The sequence below is a fragment of the Bubalus bubalis genome, chromosome 21 (assembly GCF_019923935.1).
Source record: "Bubalus bubalis isolate 160015118507 breed Murrah chromosome 21, NDDB_SH_1, whole genome shotgun sequence".
Lineage (NCBI taxonomy): Eukaryota > Metazoa > Chordata > Mammalia > Artiodactyla > Bovidae > Bubalus > Bubalus bubalis.
Window position 1 is genome coordinate 6,164,940 of NC_059177.1, and position 27,430 is coordinate 6,192,369.

The 27,430-nt window shown below is 36.0% G+C and overlaps 1 protein-coding gene across 1 annotated transcript in view; it reads left to right on the forward strand.

Annotated features, from left to right (window-relative positions):
- The window catches only part of STT3B (STT3 oligosaccharyltransferase complex catalytic subunit B), a 104,174-nt gene that overhangs the window by 68,667 nt on the left and 8,077 nt on the right, over positions 1-27,430 (forward strand). The window contains exons 4-13 of the mRNA XM_025272339.3: positions 2,895-2,960; positions 4,581-4,680; positions 12,305-12,403; positions 13,383-13,529; positions 14,618-14,666; positions 18,741-18,895; positions 22,215-22,426; positions 23,888-24,075; positions 24,692-24,863; positions 25,734-25,907. Coding sequence (XP_025128124.1) covers positions 2,895-2,960; positions 4,581-4,680; positions 12,305-12,403; positions 13,383-13,529; positions 14,618-14,666; positions 18,741-18,895; positions 22,215-22,426; positions 23,888-24,075; positions 24,692-24,863; positions 25,734-25,907 — 1,362 coding nt within the window. The remainder of the gene's footprint in view (positions 1-2,894; positions 2,961-4,580; positions 4,681-12,304; positions 12,404-13,382; positions 13,530-14,617; positions 14,667-18,740; positions 18,896-22,214; positions 22,427-23,887; positions 24,076-24,691; positions 24,864-25,733; positions 25,908-27,430) is intronic.

Here is a 27,430-nt window from a genome sequence, read left to right on the forward strand (position 1 = left end):
TTCCTTTTATTTATTTTTCTTGTCTAATTGCTCTGGGTAGGACTTAAGTACTGTGTTGAATAGAGGTGGTGAAAGTAGGCATCCTTGTCTTCTTCCTGGTCATAGAGGAAAAATTTCAGTCTTTCACCTTTGAATATATTCACTGTAGTTTTCATATATGGCTTTCATTATGTATTACATATTATTAAGTATGTAATATATTTTATATACTAATATATAGTATTTTGTATTTTAATGTCATTTACACATTTTTTTATACATGGTATCGCTAGTCTCATATGTGAGAGTTCGGCTAGATAGAAAGGTCTAGGTCATTTGTTCTTTACTTGAAATTTTTGAAATTGTTGTACTATCATCATTTTGCTTCTTACTGTTAACCTAATTTTATGTGTTTCATAAGAAATGTCTTTTTTTTTTTTTTTCTGAAGAAATAATGAGTTTTTTTTTTTTTTTTTACCTATATAGCATTGAAATCTAATAGATTTCCTAAGATATGTACCAGAGTTGATAACTCCTGGTAATGGTAAACCCTTTCAACACAGTATATTTATTGTTAATTTTTATTTCTGGAAAGCTGTCTTTGATTATAGTTTCAAATATAGTTTGTTTCACTGTTTGTTTTTCTTGGATCTTCTTCCTCTTTGTTTGAATTCCAGTTCTATCACTGGAGTTGTTTAAACCTCTTCCATGTCTATTTCATCAGTTATAAAATGAAAGACAAGTGATACTTATATACACATCCAAATTTGAGGAAAAAAATTATTTATTTAGGTTTCAAACACTGTAATGGATAAGAAGCAAAAATAAAATCCTGTTACAAAGTAAAAAAAAAAAAAAAGTTACCTCATATGGTTTAAATAAGCTAATTCATGTAAAGGTACAGAACATTGTAGGAACACAGAAAGGGATGAGTAAATGTTTGTTTCCCTTGTTACTATCACCAAAAATAGAGCTAATGTGGATAGAATAGTACTTAGAACAGTACTTCTCACCATATTGCAGCCTATAGTTGTGGGGTTGAAAGTTTCTTCCTGTGCCTTGGTAATCAGCCTTGTCCTGAAACTGTATTACTTGCAATCACAGATCTGATTTCTGTCTGTATTATCTCTGGGAGTTATTCCTTTTCTGGAATGCCATGTTATAGAAACAGACAGTTTGGGGTGGCCCTTTATGTCTGACTTCATACAGCATAATACTTCTGAGAGTCATCTAAGAACATGGTATCTTTTTTTATTATTTTATTTCTCAGTTTTTGCTTTAACTTTTCTAGATCATTATATTAGTCATTTGAGATCATCTCTTTTCATGTAAGGAATCTTCCCAGGTGGTGGCTCAGTGGTAAAGAATCTATCTGCCAGTGCAGGAGACTCAGGAGATGCGGGTTTGATCCCTGGGTTAGGAAGTGGAAATGGCAACACAGTCCATAGGGCTGCAAAGAGTCAGACACAGTTGAGCACTCATACACTTCTAATATAAGTAGTTTCCCTTTATGCACTATTTTAACTTCACTGCACAAACTTTTTTTGAGAAATAATTTACATACTATAAAATTCAGTCTTTCAAAGTATATAGTTCAGTGGCTTTCAGTATATGAATAAAGTTATAAAACAAACTTCCAGATTATAATTTTCTTGCTTTAAAAATTTTTAATATTTTAATATATCCCCTCCCCATTCATATTTCAGAATAGGACCCATGTTATTTTACCCTGCCCAAAGGGAAACCTTTTCAAAGTTGGCATGGTTTGGGGGAGGAGATCAGAGTATGTTTTGGCATACATGTGCACTGTATTGCGAGCAGTGTTTCGGAACACTGAATTCTGAATTCTGAGCAGGGTTTTGTAGTCTATTAGAAGTCTCAGGCAGCTCGAAGTGCTGTGAATTGGGAATGTTTTCTCTTTTCTTCCTCTTTCCCTTCCTTTTTTGTTACAGTTTCCCCAAAGATTGATGTCACCTGTGGTTTGTTTAATGTACTAATAGAAGACCATTTTGAAAATAAAGAATTCCTTGAAATAAGCTCTGTATAATACTGTTAAGTTGAACTTCCTATCATATCAGGACATAAAGATAGCTCTTAATACAGGATTGCTTATAATGGGCCTTATGTCTATCATTTCTTTAGGACCCTCACTTGATTCATCTTAAAGATGACCCATTGCTCTTGGCATAAGTATTCAGAGCTTATGCTTTTAAATTTTTAAATTCTGTTTCTGAAGGTGCTGATGTATTTTGCTCTTTCAGATGAACATATAAACTCTTTGATTAGTTTCTTTTTAGACCATAGACATTTGTCAACTTTTTAAACCTTTGTTTACAGACCGTTGTCTTTCCAGTTGAGAGTAATTGAGAATTTTACTGACATTAGGTCTTCTAGAAATTTAAGAATATAAACTTAATGAAGATGTTGATTGTGGTGTCTTAAAATTTCTAGCTTAATTTGTTTTCAAAAATGAATGTTCATAATTAATATTGATATATAGATGATCACATTCAGATGAAGAAAAACCACAGATTAAGGTGTTAGGTCTAAGCAGACCTGCCATATAAAAATGTAGAGTTACTAAACAAATACATTTTTTAGTTAAAAATCTTAATTTGTTGATATTAATCATTTTAAGATAGAAAATAGAACAAATGGAGAAATATACATTGTTCCTTTTGATACTCTTTTTACTAAAAACTACATAACTAAAAAAAAAAAAATGAAGCTACTCCTAAATGTCTGACTACTGTCCAGTGTTAGTAAGTGGATCTAAGTATCTGTGTAATCTCATTACCCTTTTTAAAGGATAATTTTCACTTTTTATAATACAAGTTTACTAAACACTTAACGTTTTTTCAATCAACAGGAACATTTATAAGCATTTTTATATCAGTTGCTTGTTTGTTTTTTAGGTAAAATCTGTAAAAACTGGGTCAGTTTTTTGGACGATGTGCTGCTGCTTGTCATATTTCTATATGGTAAGATTTCATACTTGAAACTGAATACATGAGGTCTAAGTCTTTGACAACTAGACCAGTGCCTTCTCTTCTCAGTCAGGGTAGTCCTCCACTTCCTTTCTCCTGAAGTCTTTAAGATCTTTTATTTCAGGCATTCTCTTTCCTTACTACCACTTTCTTCCCTACTCCTGTCTTCAGGGTCTTGTATGGACTTCTGCTTTACGGGTGATGGAGGACTAATACTTAACCTCTCAAACAATATTTGCAGCAAGTGAACACAAAAATTTTCTTTCAGATGTACAACTTTTTGTAAATAATGATCACATTCTCTGGGTTAACCTGTGAACTACTTGTCTAATTTTTTCAACAGGTTACTTAAGATTGGAGTTCAGTATCACCTCTTTAATCTCCTGCCTTTCTTTTCACACCACAGCCTATATGGTTTTCTTATGCTGAAAATTAATGATAATCTTAGGTAACTTTTTTTTAGTTGTTAAACAAATGTCATGGAATTTGTTTTCAAATTATCCATGCCCCTTTTTAAGTGGTTAAAGGTTAGGACATATTGTGTGCCTAATTAATGTGTCCTAGGCACGTTGTGCTCAGTAATAGCAAACTTACTGTCTTTTAAGTTTAGACTTAAATTTTAGAAATAACCAGGAGTCCTTCAGGTATAACTGGAGCTCAACCAGAGGAATGTTGTTTTTGGTGAAAAAATAGCACATGACTGAAGCAGTAAACTGATGTTGTTATATGAATTGTAAACAAAAAGCAATTTCTTATAAGTGGTTCTGAAATATTTTAGACAGGGATAGATAGCATTGTTAGAATGTATGTTAATATATAGTCTCCTACGGTGACAGTTGATTCAAATGGTTCTGTCAAGCTTTTCATTATTAGAGCACATGTAAGAACTTGATCTTGACAACCTTATTATTGTTACTGAATTGAATGTTCTTAAAAAATAATAAATAATAATAAATACTTTAATCCTAAAGCATAATCTTTAGGATCTTTATTAATTTAGACCAGAACATACTCAACTGTCTGATAAATAGAATTTTTCTAGCTTTGTGATACAGGCTAAACATTAAACTGGGATCCTGGTTTGTATCCATTAGTAGGAAGAAATTTATACCCAGGGTAGCACCTTTTATCTTGAGGATCACAAAGCATATCCAGATCATCAGAGTATTCCTTTTAGTTGAGGTGTTGACTGATGTTAACATCCATTGTTCTTACTTTCTGTGAAGTCTCTTGCAATGTATTTACCATAAAAAACGGGGGAGAGCAAAGGGTTTTTTGCCTTTAAAAGTTTATGATATGTATTCTAAAGTCTGTATCTCTGTGACAGTCTTTTTATTGCCAATTCACAAACTGTTCTCAGTGTTCTTAATAAGTTTAATTTGACCATTCCTCTAGTGGATATAGAAAAATGTATTGGATTTATGGGATTGTGTTGTTTTAATTATCAATTAAAAAAAGTAGGTTATTTGTATGTTATAGAAAAAGTAGGTTATTTTGAAGCATCTCAAAATTGCTGAAAATCCTAGAGTTTATGTTTAGACTTTTGTGGCAGAATTTATCTACTTTAAGAAGCAAATATGTAAATTATTTAACTTAGCATTTCTTTACTCATAGGTCTCTGCTTGGGGTGGTTATGTGTTTATTATCAACCTTATTCCACTGCATGTATTTGTGTTGTTACTGATGCAGAGATACAGCAAAAGAGTCTACATAGGTAAGTGATTTGACTTCTGATATCTGTCAACTTCTAAGAGGTGTTTCGTATACATTCTTTCATTGTCAGACATTTCTGTTTTGGTATTACCCATGAGTAATAAACCTAACTTTACAGTGTTTTGCTTTTTTGTATTCATAAGGAGGGTTAGGCATTTTTACCGAAGTGTGTATCAACTTTTCCTTAATGAGTTTGTTTTGTTTTTGCAGAAATAAGTCTTGATTTAATATTTATCAGCCTTGTTTTTTTTAATTTGGGGAAATGATATATACACACTATAAGCACACTATTACACTATATATACACACTGTTACACTACATATACACACTATTCTAACTCACCTTACTTACTGTAAGAGACTGAGCATCCTTAACAGTTTAATAAGCTTTTGAAAGCCCTTTCTGAATAATATACAGCACAGTGTCTTAATCCGTTCAAGCTGCTATAACAAAAATGCCACAGACTGGGTAGTTTATAAACAAGAGAAATTTATTTCTCAATTTGGAAGCTAGAAAGTCTAAAATCAAGGCACCAGAATGCTCACATTCTTCTGAGGCCTCTTTTCCTGTTAGCTTGATACCGTCTCTGTCCCCACATAGTAGAAGCAACAAGCCAGCTCTCTGGGGCCTCAATTTAAAAGGGTACTTGTTCCCTGGTGACCTCATTATTTAATCACTTCCCAAAGGCTGCCTCCTAACACCCTTTCCTCGGGTATTGGGTTTATAAACATTCAGACCAGAGAGTAGACTGAGTGTTTTCTTTGCAAGATTTTAATTTGCTCTGCAGGTTTTAGAACACATCTTTAGAATAAGATGCTTAGTAATAGATGGTGTCTTGAATCTTAGAACTCACTTTCTATGATAGAGACAGAACTTTTACAGGTTGTATTAATCACAGAGAAGTTGTCATCTGAAACCAGTGTCTTTATAATAAAGTAATACAATTCTATTATAATAATGTTGGAAAACATTAACAAAAATAATAAAGCTGTTTGCTTGATTAAAAAACATAGCAGTTTGGCAGTTTATCAAAAACTTAATGATAAAGTTACTGTGACCCACAAATCCACTCCTTGGTATATACCCAAGAGAATTGAAAATTATATACTTACACAGAAACTTGTAATGTTCATAGCAGCATTCGTTATTCATAATAGCCAAAAACTGAAGACAACCCAATGTCCATTAACTGATGAATGGATAAAGTGTGGTGTATCCATACAGTGGAGTGTTGTTCGGCAGTGAAAAGGAATAAAGGTGATACATGCTACATCGTGAACCTTGAAAACATTGTGCTGAGTAAAATAAACCGGATACAAAAGGCCATATACTGTGGGATTCTTTTTGTATAAAATGTCCAGGGGTGGCAAATTCATAAAGACAGCAAGCAGGTTAGAGACAGAAAGTTGGTTTAGAGGTTGCCAAGGGTTTGGGGACTAGAGTGACAGCTTATAGATCCGGGTTTCTTCTGGCGGGGGGTGGTGGAATTGTTCTAGAATAAAATAGTGGTGATAGTCACACAACTTTTAGTCACACACATAACCACTATAATAACCACTCAGTGGTACATTTTAAAAGGGTGGGGTTTTTTTAGTATGTGTTATATCAGTTTTTTTAAAAAGTTATAATCTACTAATTAGGTTTATACCCACTTCAGCATACTTTATAACAATCACCACTGAAATAGTACATATATATATATCAGGTGGTTCACAATGAACTGTCCTAAGTTCTTTGCATGTATTGAACTCATTTACTCTTTATAACCTCACCTTGAGGATAGGTCCTGTTAAACAAGAGAAGACAATTTGCTCAGGATCATGTAGCTAGTAATGGAGCTGAAGCCTAAATGTAGATATTTTGGCTCGATACCCGTGATGCAAAAAAATCACTGTAACTGTATTGCCTACCATATGAATAAATACCTTACTGTAGAAATATATCAATATGTGATTATATATCTCGTTACCCTGAAAACACTGTTAGCCAGCATTGGAATCCAGAAAAGAAGACGATGGATTAAACAGTAACTCCGAGCTTTTTGTTTTGGAACGGTATGAGGAAAAAATGTTTTTAAATTAAATGATTATGGGGAAGAACTAAGAGTTTCTTTGTTTAATTTTAAAAATGTAGGGCCCTAAAAATGTAATGGTCAGGAGAACAGAGTTAGGGAGAAGATTGAGGGATAGACCTTTGTGAAATGCCCCTGTATCAGGAAGAGGAAGAAGAGCTAAAGGAAGTGAAGTTAGATTAGCAAAGTCTAACTTCCCTACCCTCCTCATTTCTCTTTAGCTCTAGAAGTTACCAAAGAGCATCATCTTACACTTTTAAATTATATTTCTTCGTTCTTTCTGCTATCCTATGCTTGATTTCATTTTAAGCATCAATAGTAGGTATATTTGCTATTTTAAAAAATTGTCATAGTGTCTCCATTCAGATGTTTTGCACAAGTCACTTCTTCCTGGTTTTACAAATAGAGCTTATAAAATAGTAGTTTAAAAGATTCATTCAATACAGTTTATAATGAACCACATCCTTGAGAAAGAAAAATTATTTTTTCTTTTGTGTATCTGTTAGTCATTATATTTCTGCTGGTCAAGAAGAATCCATGGAGGGTTTTTGTTTGTTTGTTTGTTTGTTTGTTTGTTTTTGGTGGGTGGATCTTGTAAGCTATAATTTCATGTACGTTTCTTCCCATCTTTCACTCCCTTTATTTATCAGCATTCACAGTAATCAAACAGTAAAATATCTTTATTAATCAAAGATTTCAACAGTCTTGTAAGCCTTTAATCATATTTATTAATAATAAAGCAAAACTGGTTGAGTTTTAAAGTATTTTCTGTTTCTTTTGGTTAGTGCTGTTGTGGTTAAGAGAGAAGTGTTTTGCCAGCCCTTTCTATTAAATATCACCCAGGAGATAGAGCGAATGCTAAGGTGATTTCATGGTAGATTAGAGTTAACTGGAATATAATATTCACAAAACCTTTTCTAACTTTATTTACATAAAGGGACGTACAATAGTATTTTAAAAGCATGAAGGGTGCTGTCAACTTAAGTTGTGATACTTTGTCAGGGAGAAAGAAAATACTTAAAGGTTACTTTGGGGAACAGCAAGAGCTTGAAAACTGGGCATTTCTTTGGTACTCGAATCAGGCCTTTTGGTGCCTTTTATTGTACAGACCAACTCATTTGTGCACCTTAAGCTAAGAACAGTGGTTTGTTTCTTTTCTATATCAATCTAGTCCCACCCAATACCCTTGGGAAAAAAAAGTACTGTAAAAGTGAAAAGATGTTTAGGTTCTGTTTCAGAAGATTACTATTTGTCCCAAATCATAGAGATTTTCTTTGCTTACAAATAAGCTAACAGACTTTGTATATATCTTCCTAATGATAATTTGAGGGGAATTCTAACACATTGGAAGTTTGATCTGCAGGAGAAAATTGCTGGTAACTATACTTCCACAGGATGGCAGTGTGGTAACATTGTCATGATGTAATGAATGATTTACCACACTATTGGTCTTGTTTGTTTCCTTAGAACTCACTACTTTGATGGAAAGAAAGCTTTATTCTTCTGGTTTAAAGGGTAAAAAAAAGTAGGTTAAGATAGATGGATAGAAGGTTGTGAAGATGTAGACCATAGTTTGGTCAAGTTTCAGAGTCTGGTGGAGAACAATTGCTCTGTGCGTGTGCTGTTGAGGGTTCTGAGAATGTCAGAGAATGGTGCAGGTGGTGTTATGTGCGTCTTCAACGTCCAGGTCAAGAAGCAGAGCTCTCGCCCTCCTTTAAGTTCTTACAGAGCCAGGGTTTTTTCCACCAATGTTGCATGTACTTGCTCCATTGTATTGAGGTAATTTGTGTACATCTTTGATTTTCCAAATTGGATATCTGATTCTTAGAATGTCAGATTGTATTTTTAGAATGTCTTGACCATAATAGAACATAACTTAATATTTGAATGAATTAAAGAGATAATTTTAAAACATATGGTACAAAGACTCAAGAAAAATACATTTTCATTTTGCGTTGGAGAATGGTTTAAGAATTGAAGGTTACTTCACTATTTCTTCTAGTTTCACTGTTTCTTAATATGTATATTCTGTGTTTTAAAACATGGGTTTGTAAATGGGATTTAAATTGAGGTATGGTGATGTATGTCTAATTTTACAGGTTCAAGAAGAAGGGCAGTATTAAGCAAGATGAACTTGAAATTTTTTTTTTGACAAAATTCAGCTGAGTACATTTTAAGTATCTAATTGGCTTTATTAATGATTCATAAGTTGGGCAGCATCACTAATCTAGCCAACTAGAAAGGAGCTCCAAAGAACCACAGTAAGGGAAAGATTTTTTATAGGCAAGACAAGGAATTCATAACCAAAAAAGCCTTTCAGGCTTAGGTAACCTACTTGTGGGGGAGGGAAAGGGTCTTTGTGGCAGATTCCCTCCTCTTTCTTTGGGCAGTGGGGGTTAGAAAGAATTACCTCATTAGTGCTGACAGAACATTCCATGCTGACCTAGTAGAATAGTATTCCTGGGGAAGGTTGTGACTACAGTTAGGATTGGGTATTGAGTCTTGAATTTCAGCACTACTGACTCCATTTGGGGCCTTTAACAAGGGAAATATTTGTGTGTTAAAGAGTACTATGAAGTAGAACACACATCCCTCTATGTAAACATCTCAGTATCACTGATCCAAAAAAGATAAAAATAGGGAAGACATGAATCAAGTTCTTTTAAAAGAAGATGGTTATCTTCAGATTATTGCATGTATCACGTTTATTAGCTTTGAATCATCAGTGTATATAAGTAGATATAAATGAGGTTAGTTTGGGTAGAGGAATATTTATAGGTAAAATATTGTTGAGAACATGTCTGTTTCTATTAGTTGAGATTTGTTTGACACTAACTCATATTTACAAAGTAATGTGTTTGCAAGTTAAAGTCCCACCTGGCCTTTTTTTTATGTTTCTTGAGATTGAGTTTCTTTTTCTTGAACCCATCTCCATCACTTTTTTTATTAACTTGAACTCTAGTGTACCACTTCTTTATAAAGAGTTTTCTTTACCTAATGGCAGTGAATGCCTGTGTAGCTGCATGAAACCACTGAAATAAGAATATTAGCAGATTTAGTCTCTTTTTGAATATACCTGGAAAAGTAGAAACAGTTAACAGATTTTCTTGGGCTTCAAAATCACTGTGGATAGTGACTGCAGCCATGAAATGAAAGACACTTGTTTGGAAAGAAAGCTATGACAAACCTAGACAGTGTATTAAAAAGCAGAGATACCACTTTGCTGACAGAAGTCTGTCTGGTCAAAGCTATGGTTTTTCCAATAGTCATGTGTGGATGTGAGAGTTGGACCATAAAGAAAGCTGAGCACCGAAGAATTGATGCTTTTGAGTTGTGGTGTTGGAGAAGACTCTTGAGAGTCCCTTGGACTGCAAGGAGAGCAAACAGTCAATCCTAAAAGAAAATCACTCCTGAATATTCATTGGAGGGACTGATATTGAAGCTGAAGCTTCAATAATTTTGCCACCTGATGTGAAGAGCCAACTCATTGAAAAGACCCTGATGCTGGGAAGATTGAAGGCAAAAGGAGAAAGAGGGAAGCAGAGGGTGAGATGGTTGAATAGCTTCACCAACTCAGTGGACATGAATTTGAGCAAACTTCAGGAGATAGTGAAGAACAGGGAAGCCTGGCTCATTCTAGTCCATGGAGTCACAAAGAGTTGGACAGGACTTGGTGACTGAATAACAACAGTTCTTCAAGGTCACAAAATGACCATGTTCCCATTTTTTTTTCCTAATTCGGCCTGCTTGACTCTTTGTGCATCTACACAGACTGATTTGTAAGAGAAACATACTGGTTTTGAACACCATCAACCAAAATGGTTGGCAGTTCAAATATATGTGACATAGAATTTCTTGTTCATATTTACTTTTATTGCATTTGCGTTCACATATCTCATTGAGAGTAGTTCTAGTCCAACACTAATGTGTCTGTGAAGAAAGCTGAGCACCAAAGAATTGATGCTTTTGAACTGTGGTGTTGGAGAAGACTCTTGAGAGTCCCTTGGACTGCAAGAAGATCCAACCAGTCCATTCTGAAGGAGGTCAGTCCTGGTTTTTCTTTGGAAGGAATGATGCTAAAGCTGAAACTCCAGTACTCTGGCCACCTCATGCGAAGAATTGACTCATTGGAAAAGACTCTGATGCTGGGAGGGATTGGGGGCAGGAGGAGAAGGGGACGACAGAGGATGAGATGGCTGGATGGCATCACTGACTCGATGGACGTGAGTCTGAGTGAACTCCGGGAGTTGGTGATGGACAGGGAGGCCTGGCGTGCTGCGATTCATGGGGTCGCAAAGAATCGGACACGACTAAGCGGCTGAACTGAACTGAATGTGTCTGGAAAGTACATTGTTGGATGAGTTTGTTCTGCAGGATCCTCTCGACAACCAGTTCTCTGTTAGCTTGAGGTCATCAGAAACTTTACACATTGGTCCTTCCTATTACATTTACTTAAGCTTCTTAGCCTTTTCCTAATACTGTAGTCATCTCTGATCAGACAGCTTGGAAGGCAACTTAACATTTGAAATATTAACCCATAATTTACCTCAATAAGCATGCTTTCTCAGCTGAGTGGGATAAAGAGAAGTGTATGCTGTGCTGTACAGTGTGTAGCATACAGATGCATCTGCTGAGCCGTTCTCTTGCAGTCTTTTTTTCCCTAGTAGAGTACTTTATTTGCCAAGCACTAAATATTGACTATCCTTCATAAGGTGATGTGTATAATAAGCTTTTTAAATGGAATATTTTTCACATTTACTTATTTCAGAAGAGTTTTAACTTTTTTTCAAAGTAAGTTTTAATTACGACTATTCCAGATATTTTCGCTGTAATGATCTGTGAACACCTTAATGCAAAAACAAGTCCTTCATACAAGCTGTAACCACTCCCCAATTTGCCTATACACTTAGGTTCATATAAGCCAAGAATACTACATAGTATATTCAGTGCAGAAAGCAAATAAGTTTCCTTTATTAGATCCTAATAAATTTGTAACTAGTCTGTTTTATGACTTGACCTCTGTGCACTTAGTTCTTTTGTTCTTTAATAATAGAAAACCTAGTAGATGGACATAAAGTTTCTTTAAACTGGTTACATTACTGTACAAAAATATTAGGAGATTATAAAAAGGTTGTGAAATACTTACAAGCTTTTCAGACTGCAAGCTACTCATATAGGATAATGATAAGCTTTCATTTGGTAATGCATACTTTGTGTTAATGCTAATAGGAATGGTGTTTACATGCTTATTGGGTCATGTCAACAATTGTTAATGATAGGTTGAAAAAATTTGATTCCATTTTCAGAAAAAGAAAACAGCACCAGTCTCCTTAAAATAATACTTTTCTTAAATGGCAGAAAAGAATTGTATGTTTTATAATGTATAATTGATTAATCATCAAATATGTATCAAATAGAATAGTCACTTCAAAATTCTATTAAAATAAGTTGTTAAAACTTTGCTAAAAAAATATATGAATCATGTATATATTTATGTTTGAAGTACTTAATGGTAATAGTGAATTGTCCTTGTTTCCTATTTTGTCTTTATAGCATATAGCACTTTCTATATTGTGGGCCTAATATTATCCATGCAGATACCTTTTGTGGGATTCCAGCCAATCAGAACAAGTGAACACATGGCAGCTGCAGGTAGGAAAAATATCTATGTTCTTTCTTCTAAAGAATCCATGAATGTGTGACTGATCTTGAGTGGAATGAAGGGTTCTTTTGGGGTTTTGTTGTTGTTTCTAATTTTCATTGTATTAGTTCTGAAACATCACCACTGTAAAATATGACAATTTATTGAGACTTTCTGATATTGGGCTTCTGAAAGTGCCTGTCTTCCCAGGTATGGCTGTTTTGAGAAGGTAAAACATCCTTTTTTGCCAACACTAATTTGCTTTGTATAAACAAATTTGCTTTGTATAAACAAACATTAAATAGTAATATATCTGTATACTGAGTTATTATACCACTGAGTTGTCATTTTACCAAATTTAGATGGAATGAAACATTTCATTTTTATATTCTTGACATCTCACTAAAATATTTTATCCATCCCTACTAACTAGAATTAAAAGAGCTTTTATATTGATTATAAAGTCTCATAATTCTCCCTAAAGCAGAGCATTTTGCCATCATTAATCTGGGTCACAGATAACAAGATATAATGAGAGATCTGTGAATAAAACTTTTATCAGAGATTCCACACAAGGTCCATGACCCATAGAAAATCCATGGGTAGTCATTTTGTTTGTAGCATTTTATAAATACCGGTATATTTAACTTTGAGATGATGATGGTCCATAGCTTTTATCATCAGATTTTTCAGTGAGAATCTTGAACCACACACACCCACCCCAGCTATGAACAGTAACCATATATTGTTGTTCAGTCGTTAAGTCATGTCCCCACGGACTGCAGCACACCAGGCTTCTCTGTTCATGTATTAGAAAAAAAAAATGTAACAGAATTTTTGGGATGTATTAATTGGTTACCCGTCATTTGACAAAGGAAATGTCAGATCACTGAATTGTACAAGGTATTCTAAGTCTTCCAAATTAATGTTTCTCAATGTTCTTAGAAAAATGCTTCGTTGATTACTTATATGAACCTTCTCTTTAATTAGGTGTCTTTGCATTGCTGCAAGCTTACGCTTTCTTGCAGTATCTGCGAGACCGGTTAACAAAACAAGAGTTCCAAACCCTGTTCTTTTTGGGTGTGTCACTAGCTGCAGGTGCTGTGTTCCTTAGTGTCATCTATTTGACTTACACAGGTAAGTGTCATCACCTGTCGGATGTGAATATTGTCTCTAGGTCATTGCAAAAGGTAAATTCTTTTGCAAATTTTGTACATGTTCCATTTATCCTAGTAGGTCAGCTATTGTTTCCTTAGAAACGGTATGAAAATAAGTCAAAGGTTCTAAAATCTGAACAGCACTACAAATTTCTTTCTTTTTTTAAACAATATATTTGTTGCTTCAGGTTTTGCCAAAGCCACATTCAAGCATCCTTCTCTTGATAGATGATTAGGCCCAAAATGTATAAAATTCAAAGTTTCTGGTGTTAACGGCATAGGTTTACCCTCCCTAGTGTGTTATATACTCTGTCTCCTGCTTCTAAACAGCCAACCAGATCAGCTTTCAGTCAGCTTCTGGATTCTAAGTTACTTTCTTGTCCTGACTTGACCAGTCACTGGAAACAAATCAAATTCTTTCTGAAGATATGTCAAATTAATGTACCAGCTTAGCTCATAAAATCATGAAGAATTCATTGACAGGAGTAAAAGGCACAAATGTTTAAAATCACCTTTATAATTGATCTAAATTTGGCGTACTGGACACCTCTCACTTTTTAAAATTATCCAGTGCTATCTTAATATCTTTACTAGTCAATTAGAGGTTTAAAAGAATCAGAAAGCTTTCTACAGTGTCGGTGTCATTAGCTTGTTGTATTTCTTTGGAAATGTAATATCCATGGGTATTTTTTTAATTTGATCCCTAAGGCTCAGACAGTAAAGAATCTGCCAGCAATGCAGAAGACCTGGGTTCGATCCCTGGGTCAGAAAGACCCCCTGGAGAAGGAAATGGCAACCCACTCCAGTATTCTTGGCTGAAGAATCCCATGGACAGAGGATCACAAAGGATCCGTAGGATCACAAAGAGTTGGACATGACTGAGTGACTTAACACTACTACTACTGTATTTTATCTGATGACCAGCTGTGTGAAATACAGTATAACCTTTTTTTTTTTAGGGCAGTTCTTTTAACATTAGCTTAAAATTAGTCCAAATAATTCGTAAACATAAAACCAATAAAAACAATGAAATGGCCAATGAATTTCCTTTGCATTTTTCCTTCCAAGGTTACATTGCACCATGGAGTGGCAGGTTTTACTCATTGTGGGACACTGGGTAAGTGCAGATAAGTTATTTGCCCTCATGTTATTTAAATATTCTTTTGTCTTCTTTATTGTTAATATCTCTGTCAATACCTCGCAACATTCTAAAATATTTAGCATATACCGGTTTAGTAAATGTTGTATTTTGTCTTTGTTATAATATCCGTTTGGAATTCACCTGTAGTTTGATATGTAAGTCATATTTCTGTTCTTCATGGGCAACTAACTTATTTTTGTTTATTAAAACATTTCAGGTAACATGTGCCATTTTAATGATTGATTTTTTTTTGTTTTTACCAATGTATTCAAAGTTTCCATATATTAGTAATATTTAATTTTTAACCCTTAAGGATAGATACTATGTTATAAATCTATATGCTATAGATATGAGAAAAAATTTAATTTTATTTAAGTTTCCTGGTGTCTTTTAACCATCAAATATGCTAGAGGATATTTGTTGCATTTTTTAAGAGTGCTTTTACAAGATGAGTTAATAAAAAAAAATATTTTTACATTAGCTCAATACTTTTTTTAACTCTAAAAATGTTTTTCTAAGGATAAGAAAATATCTCTTGGTGATAATTGACCTCTCTCCCTTGATTCTGCTATTCTGTTACCCCATGTGGCCCGATAAAAAACCTACTACATTTTATTGAACAGGCCTGCCCTTTGATATAATACCAAAAAGGCCCCTAGCTAAGCCTAATTAAAGGGCATAAGCAAATGATGTATGGATGGCTGAAGCTAACAGACACATACTCCCAGAGATCAGCGTTTGCATCACCAGAGAGTTTGAGGGAAAAACCCTAATTGTAGAAGTTAATTAATTCTGACTAGGTTAAAATTTTACTAGTCATACTTATTCTTGTTTTCAAACTTTACTTGCCCACTTTGGAATCTTAGGACATTTCAGAGAAAATCTGTCTTGTCCTTTCCATGTCTCTCACCAACCACCTCTGTGCCATCTCCGTGTTAAGAGGTATTGTCACAATAGGATATCTTATTCGATGAGTTATTCTGCTAGTCACACATCCAAAAGGTAGTCGAACTCATTGGTGCAAACTTAGGAAGTGCTTGTTCAGTTCAGTCCCTCAGTTGTGTCCAAATCTTTGTGACCCCATGGACTTCAGCATGTCAGGATTCCCTGTCCATCACCAACCCCCAGAGTTTACTCAAACTCAAGTCCATTGAGTCGATGATGCCATGCAACCATCTCATCCTCTGTCGTCCCCTTCTCCACCTGCGTTCAGTCTTACCCAGCATCAGGGTCTTTTCAGATGAGTCAGCTCTTCACATCGGGTGGCTAAAGTGTTGCAGTTTCAGCTTCAGCATCAGTCCTTCCAATGAATATTCAGGACTGATTTCATTTTGGATGAACTGGTTGGATCTCCTTGCACTCCAGGGAACACTCAATACTCTTCTCTAACACCACAGTTCAAAAGCATCAGTTCTTCGTTGCTCAGCTTTCTTTATAATCCAACTCTAACATCTATACATGACTACTGGAAAAACCATAGCTTTGACTAGATGGACCTTAGTTGGCAAAATAATGTCTCTGCTTTTTTAATGTGCTAAGTTGGTCATAACTTTTCATCCAAGGAGCAAGTGTCTTTTAATTTCATGTCTGCAGTCACCATCTGCAGTGATCTTGGAGCCCCTAAAGATGAAGTCTCTTAACTGTTTCTACTGTTTCCCCATCTGTTTGCCATGATGAGACCAGATGCCATGATCTTAGTTTTATGGATGTTGAGTTTTAAGTCAACTTTTTCACACTCCTTTTTCACTTTTATCAAGAGGCTCTGTAGTTCTTTACTTTTTGCCATAAGGATGGTGTCATCTGCATATCTGAGGTTATTGATATTTCTCCTGGCAATCTTGATTCCAGCTTGTGCTTCCTCCAGCCCAGCAGTTCTCATGATGTACTCTGCATATAAGTTAAATAAGCAGGGTGACAATATAGAGCCTTGACGTACTCCTTTCCCGATTTGGAACTCTTGCTTTTTCAATGATCCAGTGGATGTTGGCAATTTGATCTCGGGTTCCTCTGCCTTTTCTAAATCTAGCTTGAACATCTGGAAGTTCATGGTTCACATACTGTTGAGGCCTGGCTTGGAGAAATTTGAGCATTACTTAGCTAGCGTGTGAGATGAGTACAATTGTGCGATAGTTTGAGCATTCTTTGGCATTGCCTTTCTTTGGGATTGGAATGAAAACTGACCTTTTCCAGTCCTCTGGCCACTGCTGAGTTTTCCAAATTTGCTGGCATATTGAGTCCAGCACTTTCACAGCATCTTCTTTTAGGATTTGAAATAGCTCAACTGGAATTCCATCACCTCCACTAGCTTTGTTCGTAGTGATGCTTCCTAAGGCCCACTTGACTTCACATTCCAGGATGTCTGGCTCTAGGTGAGTGATCACACCATCGTGATTATCTGGGTCATGAAGATCTCTTTTGTATACTTCTTCTGTGTATTCTTGCCATGTGTCCTTAATATCTTCTGCTTCTGTTAGGTCCATACCGTTTCTGTCCTTTATTGCGCCCATCTTTGCATGAAAAGTTCCCTTAGTGTCTCTGATTTTCTTGAAGAGATTTCTAGTCTTTCCCATTGTGTTGTTTTCCTCTATTTCTTTGCATTGATACTGAGGAAGGCTTTCTTATCTCTCCCTGCTATTTTTTGGAACTCTGAATTCAAAAGGGTGTATCTTTTATTTTCTCCTTTGCCTTTCACTTCTCTTCTTTTCATAGCTCTTTTTAAGTCCTCCTCAGACAACCATTTTGTATTTCTTTTTCTTGGGGATGATCTTGATCACTGCCTCCTTTGCAATGTCATGAACCTCCGTCCATAGTTCTTCAGTCACACTTGTCTATCAGATCTTTCTTGAATCTTTTTTTGTCTTGAATTTTTGTCTTTCTTGAATCTATTTGTCACTTCCAGTGTATAATCATGAAGGGATTTGATTTAGATCATACCCGAATGGTCTAGTGATTTTCCCTATTTTCTTCAATTTAAGTCTGAATTTGGCAATAAGGAGTTCATGATCTGAGCCACAGTCATCTTGGTCTTGTTTTTGCTGTATAGAGCGTCTCCATCTTTGGCTGCAAAGAGTATAATTAGTCTGATTTCAGTGTTGACCATCTGCTGATGTCCATGTGTAGTCTTCTCTTGTGTTGTTGGAAGAGGGTGTTTGCGATGACCAGTGCATTCTCTTGGCAAAGCTCTATTAGCCTTTGCCTTGCTTCATTCTATACTCCGAGGCCAAATTTGCCTGTTACTCCAGGTATTTCCAGACTTCCTACTTTTGCATTCCAGTCCCCTATAATGAAAAGGACGTCGTTGTTTGCTGTTAGTTCTAGAAGGTTTTGTAGGTCTTCATAGAACTATTCAACTTCAGCTTTTTCAGCATTACTGGTCAGGGCATAGACTTGGATTACTGTGATGTTGAATGGTAATGTTGAATGTGATGTTGAATGTTGCCTTGGAAACAAACACCATTCTGTCGTTTTTGAGATTGCATCCAAGTATGGCATTTTTGGACTCTTTTGTTGACTATCATGGCTACACCATTTCTTCTTAGGGATTCTTGCCGACAGTAGTATATATAATGGTCATCTGAGTTAAATTCACCCATTCCATTCCATTCCATTTTAGTTCACTGATTCCAAAAATGTTGATGTTCACTCTTGCCATCACCTGTTTGACCACTTCCAATTTGTTTTGATTCATGGACCTAACATTCCAGGTTCCTATGCAGTATTGCTCTTTACAGTATCAGAACAAGTGCAAAAGAAATTCCTATTTGAGCAATCATTTTTGTGTTAGAAATCACCCAGAAGAATATGTGTGTGGCCTTTTATAACTGGCCTTAGATAATTCTAATTTTAGGGACAAGTATGTTGATTTTGGTTTTACCAATATGTGTCAGATTTATATCCACTATAGCAGGTAACATTGGAATGTACTTCTAAGCCAGAAGAGGGAGAGATGGGAACCATATCTATTAGTACAATCAAAGAAAGTTTATTCACCTAAAAGGAACTTCTGTTTTATCATTTAATTTTAAATAACGTAAACTTCTTTAATACCAGGTATGCAAAAATACACATTCCAATTATTGCATCAGTGTCTGAGCATCAACCTACGACTTGGGTATCTTTCTTCTTTGATCTACATATTCTTGTGTGTACCTTCCCAGCAGGCCTGTGGTTCTGCATTAAAAATATCAACGATGAAAGAGTATTTGGTAAGAGGTTTTTAATAAATACTTTGGTTTATTTTTGTTATTGAGATTATCATTCCACCGTGAAGTTTTGTCATTGCTCAACTTTGCATAATGATTAACTTTCCTCTCTTACTTTGCGTAAGTGCTTAACCAAGAAAAATTAAGTGAATTTGCATTATATATACTCTTAATTATTAACTGTTTAAATTTTGGACTAGTATGTAAGCTTTTCCTTCAATTTATTGTTTTCTGAGAGGTTAATGTAATGATAGTCTGTGGCTGAGAATTGGAAATTGTAACTTTGTTGACAGAATAGACTTGACTATGTTTTCTCAGTTAATTCTAAGTAGGAAGACTTTTGCAGGGGCATCCATGATCCAAAAAATTTCAGTGGGAAAGTACATTTTGTAATAGAATACGAATCACCTGTAAGTAAATATCCTCTTGGCTGATAGATTTGTGTAATTTTCAACCAACGAGACTTAGAATTACAAACTATTTTAAAGCCATTGTTTAAGATAAGACCTGAAACTGAAAATGCTTTGTAATATGCACAGGGTCACACAAGCATATATCTTGTACAAGTACGTGGCCTGGACCATGCATGATACTCACAAGTTAGAGTTTCAGAGTGAAGTCAGGAGAGAGAAAATAGCATCTGCGTAGGTGCTAACCAAAGAATGGCACTCATTCTTTTCTGGTTTATATAGGTCAGTGGACTTTGGAGAAAGCCATGTTAATACTACATCGCTCAAGAAGAATTAGCTTAACATATTGCCCATTCGTGATTTAGCCGTCCCAATCCTAGGTACCAAGAGAAGGGAGTGTGTGTGTCTAACAAAGGACATGTCAAAGAATGTACGTAGCAACTTTATCCATAATAGTCCCTAGTTAGAAACATTCCAAAGGTTAGCAGTAGAAAAAAGAGATTCTTATGCATTTTAGAGTGGAATACAGCACAACAATTAATACAAGAATAGTGTGGGTAAACAAAAGAAGTCAGTACAAAAGAGAACATTTTATATAATTTTATTTCTATGAAGTTTAAGGAAGCATCACTACGAACAAAGCTTGTAGAGGTGATGGAATTCTAGCTGAGCTATTTCAAGCCCTAAAAGATGATGCTGTTAAAGTGCCACACTCAAATTTGGAAAACCCAGCAATGGCCACAGGACTGGAAAAGGTCAGTTTTCATTCCAGTCCCAAAGAAAGGCAATGCCAAAGAATGCTCAGACTACCACACAGTTGGACTCATCTCACACGCTGGCAAAGTCATGCACAAAATTCTCCAAGATAGGCTTCAGGAGTACATGAACTGAGAATTTACACATGTTCAAGCTGAATTTAGAAAAGGCACAACCAGAGATCAAATTGCCAACATGTGTTGGATCATAGAAAAAAAAGCAAGAGAATCCCAGAAAAATATCTTCTTCATTGACTTCACTCAAGCCTTTGACTGTGGATTACAACAAACTGTGGAAAATTCTTCAAGAGATGGGAATACCAGACCACCTGACCTGCCTCCTGAGAAATCTGTATGCAGGTCAAGAAGCAACAGTTAGAACCAGATGTGGAACAATGGACTGGTTCCAAATTAGGAAAGGAATACGTCCAGGACGTATATTGTCACCTTGCTTATTTAACTTACATACAGAGTACATAATGAGAAATGCCAGACTGGATAAAGCACAAGCTGAAATCAAGATTGCTGGGAGAAATATCAATAACCTCAGAGAGGCAGATGACACCACCCTTATGGCAGAAAGCGAAGAACTAAAGAGCCTCTTGGTGAAAGAGGAGAGCGAAAAATCTGGTTTAAAACTCAGTGTTCAAAAACAAAGATCATGGCATCTGGTCCCATCACTTCATGTCAAATAGATGGGGAAAGAGTGGGCTTCAAAATCTCTGCAGATGGTGACTTCAGCCATGAAAGTAAAAGGCACTTGCTCCTTGGAAGGAAAGACGTTTCAAACCTAGACAGCATATTAAAAAGCAGAGACATTCCTTTGCTGGCAAAGGCCCATCTAGTCAAAGCTACAGTTCTTCCAATAGTCATGTATGGATGTGAGAGTTGGGCCATAAAGAAAGCTGAGCATTGAAGAATTGATGCTTTCAAGCTGTGGTGGTGGAGAAGACTCCTGAAAGTCCTCTGGACTGCAAGGAGATCAAACCAGTTAATCCTTAAAGGAAATCAATCTTGAATATTCACTGGAAGGACTGATGCTGAAGCTGAAGCTCCAGTACTTTGGGCACATGATGTGAAGGACTGACTCATTGGAAAAGACCCTGATACTGGGAAAGATTGAAGGCAGGAGGAGAAGGAGATGACAGAGGACAAAATGGTTGGATGGCGTCACTGACTTGATGGATAGCAGTTTCAGCAAGCTGTGGGAGTTGGTGATGGATAGGGAAGCCTGGCTTGCTGCAGTCCATGAGGTCACAAAGATTCGGACACAACTGAGCGACTGAACTGAACCAAGAATAAGGAAAGTTAAATTATTGCTTTAAAAGTTCAAATAGTGATTACTTGTTTTATGGGAGAGCGTAGTGGTTATTGATTAGGAAGAGGCATGAGGGCTTCTCCTGAGGAGGTATACAGATGTTCTGTATTTTGATATGGGTGGCAATTACATAGGTGTGTGCATATAAAAATTCACTGAGATAAACAATATTGTATAGTAAATGTATTTTTTAGTCAGGAAAAAAATATGAATTTGTTTCAAGTGAGATGGGCACTCAGAGGACTCAGTAACTTTGTGAAGTCACAGCCTCTAGCCAGAAATGAATAGAGCCTTTCCCCGTGGTGAGCACATTATCTGAAACGGTTTGATTGTTGGAAAGTACTTGCAGATTTTTTAAGTTTCTCAGCAATAGCTTCATAAGTTCCTCCTTTGGTTAATAAATTATTTTCTTCTTATCCTATTCTTACTGTAAATCAGGCTTTATGCCAAATATTGGCATGATCTTTTCATAGACTATTTGATTCTATAAACTTACTGTGCCTATAATTCACCAAACACATTTTCCTCTGTTATGGATTTTTCTAATATGTGATGCTGTTGACAAATAACAAATTGTCTCATTCCCCATAATAGCTATAATTAATTTGAATCCTGATACATTTCTATCAACTATTGATATGCAGTGTTTATTTGGTCAATACTAGTTATAATCTCTAAATATGACTTTGAAATTGGTTCAGATTATCAGTTTAGAAACAGCCCTTTTATGAGATGTTTGTCTGTGTTTCGATTGTCCTTTGAAGTAGTTTTGAATTTTCAGTGGGTCTTCCTGGGACCCTTTCTTTCTTGAAGTATTATAAGAGAACCTGTCTTTGCAGTTGCACTGTACGCCATCAGTGCCGTCTACTTTGCGGGCGTGATGGTCCGGCTGATGCTGACCTTGACTCCAGTCGTCTGCATGCTGTCTGCAATTGCCTTCTCAAACGTTTTTGAGCACTATTTGGGGGACGACATGAAAAGGGAAAACCCGCCTGTGGAGGACAGCAGTGATGAGGATGACAAGAGAAACCCAGGAAATTTGTATGATAAGGTGGGAAATCTAAAGTAAGGCCTTTAAAAGTTTTATGTGTTCCTTTGTTTTGTTTTTCCACCATAGTAAGAACCATACATATTAAGAAGTGTGGTTAAACAAGAATCTAGACAAACTGACACTTCTAGTTTGTCTTTTCACTCAGAATAAGAAAACAAAATGTCACCAGAGTATATAATCACATTTTGGGTCAGGTTTTATAAACTAAAACCCAATTTTGAGAGCAAAAAGCTGATGTTCTTACTAAATTACATAAAATTTAACACTATAAATCTTTCTGAAACCATGTGCACAAGGGTTTTATCCTTGAAGTCCATATTCAGTGTAAACTTTTTAAATATCTAGTAGACTGAATAGTAAATGAGGGATATTGTGTATGCTGTTTTGTCTGACACTTTGCGACCCCATCGACTGTAGCCTGCCAAGGTCCTCTGTCCGTGGGATTTTTCAGGCAAGAATACTGGAGTGGGTCGCCATTTCCTTCTTCAAGGGATCTTCCCACGTCTCCTGTATTGGCAGGTGGATTCTTTACCCACTGCACCACCTAGGAAATCCCATATGAAGGGTATTAAATGCCTTTTTTAAAAAAAAAAAAGTCTGCAGTTCGTTAGTACTAGGTGCTGGGCCCATATAATATAATTCACTTTTAAGATCTCAGGAAACACAGCAGAATTAGATTTGGTGGAAGTGTGGAAAGACTTAGAGCACTTGTCTTGAACAACAAATTAAACTTTACTATATTAACTAGGTTTTTAAGTAGCAGTTTAAAACTTTTCTTTCCTTACTATGATAGGTCCAATATCATTCATACAGATTAGTGCTATTAAAGCACATGCCTGCTTTTGTGTTTATTTTTGGTTTGTGGTTTCTTAATAATTAACCTTGCAGTTTAGAACCTCTGACTCTGTCCTGTTCTCTCCTGGTTTTTGATGAGGTTTATTGTTTTGTTTTCAAAAATACAATCTTGATTTTAACAAGCTTATTGATTTAGGGTTTGGAAATTGGAAAACTCATTCTGATAATGTGTTCTTTTTCCTGTACTAAAGTCCTACAAAGTCCTGGATTATAACTGAACATTGCTTTTTTCAGGATGAGGAATTCAATTTTTTTATAAGGAAAGGTTGCCAGGATGAGACCATTTGGTTCTCCCCTTCGTATTTATGTAAACATAAGGTCAATTGAGTTCCAAAGCAACTTCTTACTGGAGATATTTTGCTCTGCAACCAGTTCCTGGATTGGGTTTAGTTCCAGGAAGTCTTCTTTTTGACAGTTGACTTGAGAATCTACCTTGATAATTTTTAGAAAACATTGTATGACCCACGCAAGAATTCCTGATGGTTATACATTCTCCTCTTGAAAGAATTAAATTGATAGATGACATTCTCCCAGCTTCTCCATGTAATGTCTTAATGAAAGCAAGTGAGATGATGAATTTGTCTCATCAGTTTTCTGTATTTTCAGGCAGGCAAAGTGAGGAAGCATGTAACTGAGCAGGAAAAAACGGAAGAGGGGTTAGGCCCTAATATAAAAAGCATTGTCACCATGCTGATGCTGATGCTGTTGATGATGTTTGCAGTCCACTGCACCTGGGTCACAAGCAATGCTTACTCCAGCCCAAGCGTGGTCCTGGCCTCTTACAATCATGATGGGTAAGAAGATGGCTTGACTACGAAAGGATTCCACACCTGCTCTTTTCTCTTGCCTCAAAAAATAGAATTCAGAGGTCTATCTGAAATCTTTGCATATATAACATACACATTAGTCTTTCTCAAAGTGTCATGCTTGGACACAGCATCATCATTACCAGGAAGCCCATTAGACATGCACATTCTTGACCCCACCTAAGCATGTAGAGTTAGAAACCGGGGGGTGAGACTCAGGAATCTGTGTTTTAAGGCGTGCCCCAGGGATTCTGATGCAGCTGAAATTTAACAACAGGTGGTCTCTGTTCTGCACCTACATTCCCACCCCAGCTTCTGCTTCACGTGGGTGCTCTTCAGACTTGTGCAGGCTCCATTTCAGAACTACTAAATCAGAATTTGCTTTTTTACATGATAGCCTGGTGGTTTGTATGCCTATTAAAGTCAAAGAAGCACTAGTCTAGCTCTTTTTTTTTTTTTTTTTTTCTTCTTCTCTACCCTTGAGGCTTTTTAACTACCATCCTTAAAATACGAAATTATTTAGTGGCCTGGCACCCCAAGATTTTAAGAAACCATCTTCACATTTATAAGGTCTTATTTAAATGAATATTGTGATTCTTTTCAGAACCAGGAATATTTTAGATGATTTCAGAGAAGCTTACTTTTGGCTAAGGCAGAATACAGATGAACATGCCCGAGTGATGTCTTGGTGGGATTACGGCTATCAGATTGCTGGGATGGCTAATAGAACCACTCTGGTGGATAACAACACCTGGAATAACAGCCACATAGCACTGGTAAGAACTTGACTAACAGAAGGCCAAAAGTTACAAACCGTTATTCACTACTTAGACATCAGACTTCACTTGTGATTAAGTAGGAAAACTGGGGGGGAAAGTGCTTTTTGTTTGCTGAATTTTCAACATACTTCTCTACATATTTGTTCAGTAAAGTGATTCAATGTATGCTTACTTATTTGGTTTTTAAGACTAGAATTTGTTTATATATCATTCAGAATCAGAGGCTATATGCTGGAGAATGAGGCAAAATCTGAAATTTACTGTATTTGTCTTATATTTTCCTTTTCGTAAGTTAAGAAAATTATTTGCAGATGTGTAAAGCAAGTGCACTGTGTTTTATGAACATGCACATTATGTTCACTCTAGCTGTTACAGAACTAACTTACGTTAATTAATCACCTCTCTGTTCTCGAAAGATTTTAAATAGATAGCTAGGTGTTAGCCAAATGAATTTTGTTTGTATTTAGTGTTGGAGCTAATCATCAGGTGTTTGGTAGACTGAAGAAAAGGATATATTTGTTGTAGCTAGACAGATGGTCATCCCCAGCCTGGGATTTTGAGAAATTCTACTTCTTTTAAGCTTTTTTTGTTTGCTTTCATATTAAAATGTTAATTTAATGCGACCAAATTATTAGGAAAATATGAGCTCATATCCTGATTTTGACATGCTGTAGTTGGTTATAGTAAGGGAGGTGCTTATAAATCTCATGAATTTGTTGAATTTATAGCAGATTGTTTCTATAAAAGGAATTCCATGTAAATCAAACTTGAGATGCATTCTATTTTAAGGTAAAAATGTGCATTCATGTTTATTTTTAGTGTTATTTTGGAACTAAGAACACATATTCTCACTTTTTTATTCTTTAGGTAGGAAAAGCTATGTCTTCAAATGAAACAGCAGCCTATAAAATCATGAGGAGTCTGGACGTAGATTATGTTTTGATTATTTTTGGAGGGGTTATTGGCTATTCTGGTGATGACATCAACAAGTTTCTCTGGATGGTTAGGATAGCTGAAGGGGAACATCCAAAAGATATTCGGGTAAGAAACTAGGTTCTTGTTGGTGTGTGAAGGACCGTTCCCAGAGTGCAGGTAACCCTCTTCCCTTTCTGACTGCGTTGTATTTGTTATCATCATCCTGTCTCCAGAGCAGTCCCTCACTCTACTGTTTACTAAAGCCAGCATAAGCATTTTCCCAGGTTTAAAACTTTTGAAATCTGGTACTCCCATTCTCCTCTAGGAAACAATTTCTTTTCAAGATCCTTGCTTTTACTCCTACAGCCTCTCCCATTTGCCCTTTCCTTCCATTTTTGTTGCTTCCACTCTGGTATTGACCCCAGTGCTCATAAACCTGAAATAGGACAGTAGCCTTCAAATTACTGTCTTTGCCTTTGTTTCCTCTCCCAATTTTAACATGACATTGATCATGTTACTTTACAGCTTTTTTTTTTTTTTTTTTAAGCCTCCATTAGTTTAAGAAAAGGTGCCTCGGAAGAAAATAGCAGACAGATAAGAGCTGCAACTAAACCCTGCCGCTGTCAGCTTGGTGCTTTGGGCAAGTTGTTTTTTGGCCAGTCAGCATTATATGGTTCGAGCGGTAGGTCTTGTTCTAGGTTCTAGTGTTAACAGTGGTGATTAGGGCCATTTCAGTTGATAACTAATAGAGATGCCAGGAATAATTCACTTGTAGTGCTGTTATGAGATTTTCTGGTAACATAGATGAACCCACAGCCTCATGACTGGTTTAGAATAATCAGAATGATGATTGAAATAGGAAAGCATTGGTACAAAATCAAAACCACTTAGCTCAAAATGCCACCCCTTAATACTTCCCTTTGCTGGCTTCTTGTCCTGCTAGCAACGTTTTCCACTCTGTCACTCTCCCCTAGCCCATGAAACTTGGTTTGTGTTTTCTTTCCTTGGCTCATCTGACATTCATGTTATAATCTTTTCTTCTTGGGGTACCTTCCTGACAATAGTTCTGTCCCCTTGGCAGAGGTCCTTCTGTGGTACATCCATGTCTCTACTCATCAGGTCATGTCCAGCCTGTTTTGTAGGTAGACTGTGTTGTATCCTCCCACTCAGCTACGAGCTCAGAGAGGATGGGCACCCAGCAGTGAGGTTACATGATGAAGGCATAAAAGAGGAGAGTAGGATTCACTGCTGATCCAGAATAAAAGGACCTTTTGGGAAAACATGGGAATGTGTTATGTGTGACAGGGGTAAAGTTGAGTAAAACCCCAGATTTCCTGTTTAAACATAAATGCTTAACTACCCGACATTATCTCTTAACTACCATTAATAAATAGTATTTCCTTGTATTTACATTGGTCTTAATCTTCCAAGTATGTGAGTTTTCACTTGTGGATTTGCTTTTAGCAGTGTTAAAATTTTGACATGATAGATTGAGATATGTTTTGAACATTTGTGTAGAGAAAAATCTTAATTTTCTGTGCTTTGGAGGAAGTAATTTACACATTCACATGGTTCACAAAATGAATATATATAGGGACATACAGTAAAAGTGTATCCCCCCCCAAGAAAAAAAAGTCCATGGTAATCTC